This window comes from Trypanosoma cruzi, genomic scaffold, assembly GCF_000209065.1.
Source record: "Trypanosoma cruzi strain CL Brener 1047053517121 genomic scaffold, whole genome shotgun sequence".
Classification (NCBI taxonomy): Eukaryota; Euglenozoa; class Kinetoplastea; order Trypanosomatida; family Trypanosomatidae; genus Trypanosoma; species Trypanosoma cruzi.
Genome location: NW_001849309.1, coordinates 33,351 through 39,345, shown reverse-complemented (window position 1 = coordinate 39,345; position 5,995 = coordinate 33,351). Strand labels below are relative to the sequence as shown.

Below are 5,995 nucleotides of genomic sequence, written 5' to 3'. Positions count from 1 at the left end.
GCCAATCGTGTTACAGACACGCGGGAAAGAATGGAGCTCACCTGCATCCTGCACCAGCCGGGAGAGTAGCCCGTCTGAACAACAATAAGCGCAACCCTTGGCTCCCGCGTTGGAGAGGGTGCAGAAACGCTGCAGTACACAGGGATGGAGGGAACCTGCCACACATTTGTGTCCATCGTCAATGAAACAAAATTAAGCAGCATCAACAACACAACAGCAGTCCGGAGCAGCACCTGGCAGTAGTGCTTGCCCAATGCTCTGAGTAGCGCGGCGAGAGATGCTTAAGAGCGCATTATGGATATTGAGAGCTGGGAAGTGGTGAAAAGTTCTCCTACGAGAGTAACAAGAGCAGCATGGGACAAAAGACACATCGATTATGGGAGTGGCAGTAACAGTATGCGGTGCCCATTGTCAGCCTCCACACAAACAGTCATGCCAAACGTGGCGTGGGTAGGTGTGGCGCCACCACCACCGCCCCGTGGCAATCACGTCCTCAGGCAGTGTCTACAAAGATAAACTGTGTGTGTGTCCGTGTGTGTGCTCCCCGTTGAGGTCTACGGGGTTGACACGCCCACACCCCGTGCTGCAATTCCGCCGGTGGATACGTAGGGAAGCACAAACACAACTGGACGACAAAACGCCCACGCCACCACAGCATCAGGTCTCCCAAAACTATCTCACAAGTTCAAATAGCATGTACACACTGCCACCAAAAGCAGATGTTCCGGAATCCCCGTAGCCCCCCGCATCGGAGCGCAAACAAATGGTGCCACTTAACGTAGAATAATCCTCTGGGACGCTGGCCGGATCCTGAAATTTCCTATAGAAACCAAACAAGGTAGGGGAAAAAAGTGGGGTTATCGCAGAGGTAGTTAATTGCCTCAATGTTTTCTTTTTATTCAATAAATAAATTCAATTGACGGTTCGCATGGTCTTTTATCCTCAGTTAGAATCTAAAAGTTAATTACTTACGAAGTAGCAGACTTTTGGGTCTTCCAACCACAAGACCCCGCCGCGTGGCGGGTATCAAAAGTGGGTTGGGTTGGATGGCAAAACAAGAATAGAATTGCCTATTCGCTGTCTGCTCCCTGCTCCCCCCCTAAAGTTGTGTTCTTCCCACGTTCATAAGACAGAAAAGTATCATAAAGAAGTGATTTCGTTTTATCAGGATTCAAAATTAATTAAGTTAGCCAGCTTTCCCGCGATTATTCTCTTCACAAGCTCCCAGAATAATCCGCTTTAAAAATAATTTAAAAAATATTCAACTCATAAAAAGTACTTGCTGGCAAATTATAAAAATATTTTTTTTTTTTGGAGGAAAACTCATTTTCTTCTGCGGGCCTCAAGGCTCTTTGTAATGCACGGGGGAAGACGGAAAACGCCTCATGTGTCTCGATTGCTGATAAATGTAGTCCATTGCGACAATCCGTTCAAGTTCCGGTGGGAGGCGAAGCTCCTCGTCGCTGATTGCTTCCCCGGGATCGCATGAACAGGCTGTACACACACCCAGATACTTCAGGTGGTCCTCAATGGAAGTGGGAATGATGCTGTCACTGCAATTGGGGTCCTCATTGGCGGTCAAAGCAGAACACGGTGTGCCAAAGGTATCAGTGCAGTTCTTGTGCACCGTGTCCCCGTCATTGCCGTACCATACTTCATTGGGAGCGTGGTAAAATCCAAACAACATCGGGAGAAGGTGGGGCACAACATCCCGCTTGTGCGTCACGCGGTACAACTCATGGCCGCCGCGGCAAAACGATGCAAGAAGCCAGTTGGCGAATGCCTCGTTTCCCACGCGCGGCTGCCCAAACGTGTACAGCAAAACCTTCACTGCACTGGGAAACAAGGAATTCTGCGACATCAAATTGGCAGCGGCGATATTGGCCATGGCGCCGCCAAGGCTGTGTCCAGTGACGAGAATTCTCTCGATTCCTTTCTCCGCAACAAGTTCCTGTAGGTACCCCCACATCTCCGCCCACAATGAATTCAATTCGCAATCGAAGCCGGTGTGAAAAAGACACCCAACGCAACCATCCTGTATGTACGCAACAGGAATAAAATCCAGATCGTATAGCCAATTATTAATATCCACTGTCCCGCGAAAACTTACCACAATCATGCTCTCGTTGACGCCCACAAACGCCTGCGTGCTATGCGCGGCATTCGTAAATACACGCACCTTTTGCAATCCCGGGTTCCTGGCGCAGGAGGCACAAGTCCAGCTGGGAATGGCTTCGGCCTTGCAGTACGCTGCCTTCGCATAGTACAGTGCCGTCGTTGCCAACTGCACCGAGTAGTCGGCGCGGACATCCTCCCCGCAGAGAAGGATGAGGAGGACGACCACGACAGTCATGGTGCGGCGGCGCATTGCCTCGGTTGTTGCCTGTGAAATGCCTTGGAGACTAGTGGAGCAGTCGGAGGGGAGAGAAGAGGGTGGGGGGTGATGGGCTGGTGGGCAGAGAGGACGTGGGAAGGCACAGCAGCAGCAGCGGGGAGAAAAAGAAAAAATAACGGAATATGAGTCCCATGAAATGCCAAGAAGTCCAAAATGTTTTTCTAAGCCAAAGAAAAACCAAACCAAACCAAACCAAACAAAACAAAACAAGAAAAATCGGCTTTCAGTTGTTAAGAGTGCAAAAATTTCAAAAAGCCAAAACGCTGCCCGAATTTGAGAGAAAAAAACAACGAAACAACGGTCTGGTGGTCTGAGACAAACCAGGTGCATACATATGAAGTGGTTTCCGGGCGGCTTGCGAATGAGCGTCCCTTTCAAGCCCTTCCCCCAATGGCCCACGACCCCGCAGCAAGGCGGGCCCGAGGGAGCGGGTGGGGTGAAAAATGAGAATTGTCTGACCCTCCAACGCGGCTCAACCACGACGCATCCGCAATCCCCCGGAGATAAAACAAAAAGAGAAAAAGAAAAGAATTACAGGTTTCCATTTAAATAGGGGATAATAGAAAGGGTTGCACCATCGGACGCAATCCTTCCACAAGCTGTTCAATACGTCAAGGTACATCGCGCACACAGTGTTATTGTGCGGACCACACCAGGCATCGCCACTGCAAAAATTATTTACGCAGCGGAAGGACCAACCATTCAGGATTAAGAACGTCGTTCAACGAGCAGACTTCAGGAAAGGGAATCGTTTTTGCCTTCCGATCGGCGTCGTATATTTTCACAGTGGCATTCTGCACAAAATCCCTGGTCTCATTCATGACGTCAGGGGAATAACGCAGCCAGTCCACCCACGTTGTGCGGTTCAGCAGTGTAGGCATTTTGTCCCACAAGTAAGGGGGCCCGGGAAAGTGGTACAACGCCGGGGACCCAAAGGCCCCGAAACGCGGTGTGAGAAAGAAGGAGTTGTTGTAGTCAAGACTCAGAAGACCATATCGTATGCGGAAATCGGCAGTCACATTCGTGTCCCGGGTCACGCTCCACACATGCAACAGCGACCAGATGCTCTGGTCACACCACCATTTATCACTCGTCGCCAAAAGGCTCGCATATGCTTTGTACGCCTCTCGAAATGCCCACACACGCCCCACCATTCCTCCACCAGCAAGGAATCGGTACTCCGACGCCAGAAAACGCACCATGCGCTGATCCGCAGAGGACTTGGCGGCCTCCCATACACGTTCGTAGTACCAACCGCATTTCTCGTATGTGTCGGAAGGCCCCCATGGGACCATGAGTTCCATCTGTGGCGCATAACAGACTGGGTCACTCTCAAACAACAAGGGGGCTGCTGCCTCACCTCGATGCACCGCCGTGGCGTTGAAGGCGTCTGCGGTGGGCGCTGTTGTTGCCACAAAGTCCTCCACGGCCTGCTTTATCCCAAGGGGTCCGGTGAACATCGTGTCGCCACCATCGAACACCACCACCACGTCCTCATCGCGCAGGCCCTCGTCAGCTATGCAGTCCAGCAGCAACGACGGGCGGGATGTGTGTGTGTAATTCGCCCCCATGCCAATCGTTGTTACAGACACGCGGGAAAGAATGGAGCTCACCTGCATCCTGCACCAGCCGGGAGAGTAGCCCGTCTGAACAACAATAAGCGCAACCCTTGGCTCCCGCGTTGGAGAGGGTGCAGAAACGCTGCAGTACACAGGGATGGAGGGAACCTGCCACACATTTGTGTCCATCGTCAATGAAACAAAATTAAGCAGCATCAACAAAAAACAGCAGTCCGGAGCAGCACCTGGCAGTAGTGCTTGCCCAATGCTCTGAGCAGCGCGGCGAGAGATGCTTAAGAGCGCATTATGGATATTGAGAGCTGGGAAGTGGTGAAAAGTACTCCTACGAGAGTAACAAGAGCAGCATGGGACAAAAGACACATCGATTATGGGAGTGGCAGTAACAGTATGCGGTGCCCATTGTCAGCCTCCACACAAACAGTCATGCCAAACGTGGCGTGGGTAGGTGTGGCGCCACCACCACCGCCCCGTGGCAATCACGTCCTCAGGCAGTGTCTACAAAGATAAACTGTGTGTGTGTCCGTGTGTGTGCTCCCCGTTGAGGTCTACGGGGTTGGCACGCCCACACCCCGTGCTGCAATTCCGCCGGTGGATACGTAGGGAAACACAAACACAACTGGACGACAAAACACCCACGCTGCCACAGCAGCGGGTCTCCATGTACAAATCCCAAGTGTCCTTCCAAAGCAAATAAAGAAAAGGGGTGTTCCAGACCCGACATGAAACAAGTAATTCCCTTCGCAAAATATTTATCTGGCTTGGGCGTATTACGATCCCTAAATACGCACATTTTCGAAACAATGGACAACAGAAAGCGACAAGTGGGACCCCAAAATAGTCTTTGTAAAGACAGACGTCAATTATCTCGTTGGAGTCCACGACGAACGTCATTGCCTTGCCGCGGACATCCGAGCGCCTGCTGATCATCCCCAGCCTCCACATTAATATACTGTTGAACCCCAGCGCGTGCGCAATCTCGTGCGAGACCACGCGTATGCTTTCTCTCTTGGGGGCAATGAAGCTCGGGCTGAGGTTCAACACACCAGCAGCCGGCCGTCCGTCCTGCAGCGTCACACACGTGGAGGCCCACGCGACAGTCCCACCGATGGTGGGTGCAGCGGCAGCGTACAGCAACATGTCGGCACCAACAACTCCCGACAAGTGGTGCGTGATGGGGACAGTAAACTCGCCGCAGACTCCCAGCTTGAACCTTGGCAACCTCAAGACGCCACTGACGGGCTGCACAAAAAGCCGCTCCGTGTGCAGCTTGACGGCCTCGGGCAGCAGCCTGTTGACCATAATTCTCATCTTCTCTTTCGTGAGAACATCCTGCCGCCGGCACAAAACCCTGCCCCCAGTGAAATCCGATCGTACGTCTCCCCGCACCGTGCAGTACTTCGTCGTGTCCTTCAGGTCCTCCGCAAACACTTTAATCCGGATCGGCGCCCAGTCAGGGGTGGACACGGTGTACGCCTGCCATGCGCCTGCTCTTCCCCGTGGGAGCTCCTGCACCACGGCGGTCTGCAGCTGGGACCAATTCAAGGCGACCCTGTCAAAGATGCAGCGGTGCTCCGCGAGGGCGCAGGGACCACCGGCGAGCCAAAGGAGAAAAAGCAGCACGGTGGACACGAATCGACGCATGTCTCTGTTACTCGTTTCTTCCAGCCTTGGACGTGTTCTTCTTTTCTGCGTCACCTGCGCAAGAGAAGGCGGGAGAGGAGAGAGTGCAGTAAGTGTGAAGGAGAAGCGGGGAGTACCGAGGGAGCAAGAGAAGGGGACGCAGCCAGAGCCGCCCTCGGTGACGCTCGTCACCGACACAGCAGGGAGGTGTAAGCATGTAACAAAGAAACATGAAAGACGGTGGTGCGGTCGGAGCGGAGTGTTTTTGTGCCTCTCCTCCTCCTCTCACTCCACACTTTATTTTGTGACGTACCAAGGGAGTGAGGAGGCGTACATACGGCATCATGATCTTTGATTGCTGTCGGGCCGCTGTCATTCTCCCAGGCGTCCCAAAGTGATC

General features: G+C 52.8%; 4 protein-coding genes across 4 annotated transcripts, besides 5 other annotated features; all 4 read right to left on the bottom strand.

The window, feature by feature from the left end:
- Positions 1–203, bottom strand: Tc00.1047053511437.40 (expression site-associated gene (ESAG-like) protein, putative; the record flags this gene model as incomplete). Its single annotated transcript, XM_799367.1, has 1 exon — positions 1–203. A coding segment is annotated over one exon (203 nt), but the record flags the coding sequence as incomplete, so codon positions are not given.
- Positions 1–5,995: a sequence feature (heterozygous, Esmeraldo-like haplotype).
- Positions 783–1,225: a mobile genetic element.
- Positions 1,239–1,262: a sequence feature (AT_rich).
- Positions 1,288–1,313: a sequence feature (AT_rich).
- Tc00.1047053511437.30 (lipase, putative) lies at positions 1,343–2,368 on the bottom strand (the record flags this gene model as incomplete). Its single annotated transcript, XM_799366.1, has 1 exon — positions 1,343–2,368. The coding sequence occupies one exon, from the start codon at positions 2,366–2,368 to the stop codon at positions 1,343–1,345; it is 1,026 nt and encodes a 341-aa protein (XP_804459.1).
- Positions 2,570–2,603: a microsatellite.
- On the bottom strand, positions 3,070–4,170 carry Tc00.1047053511437.20 (expression site-associated gene (ESAG-like) protein, putative; the record flags this gene model as incomplete). Its single annotated transcript, XM_799365.1, has 1 exon — positions 3,070–4,170. One exon carries the CDS (start codon positions 4,168–4,170, stop codon positions 3,070–3,072), a length of 1,101 nt encoding a protein of 366 aa, XP_804458.1.
- On the bottom strand, positions 4,471–5,616 carry Tc00.1047053511437.10 (surface protease GP63, putative; the record flags this gene model as incomplete). The annotated part of the gene is made up of 1 exon (XM_799364.1): positions 4,471–5,616. One exon carries the CDS (start codon positions 5,614–5,616, stop codon positions 4,471–4,473), a length of 1,146 nt encoding a protein of 381 aa, XP_804457.1.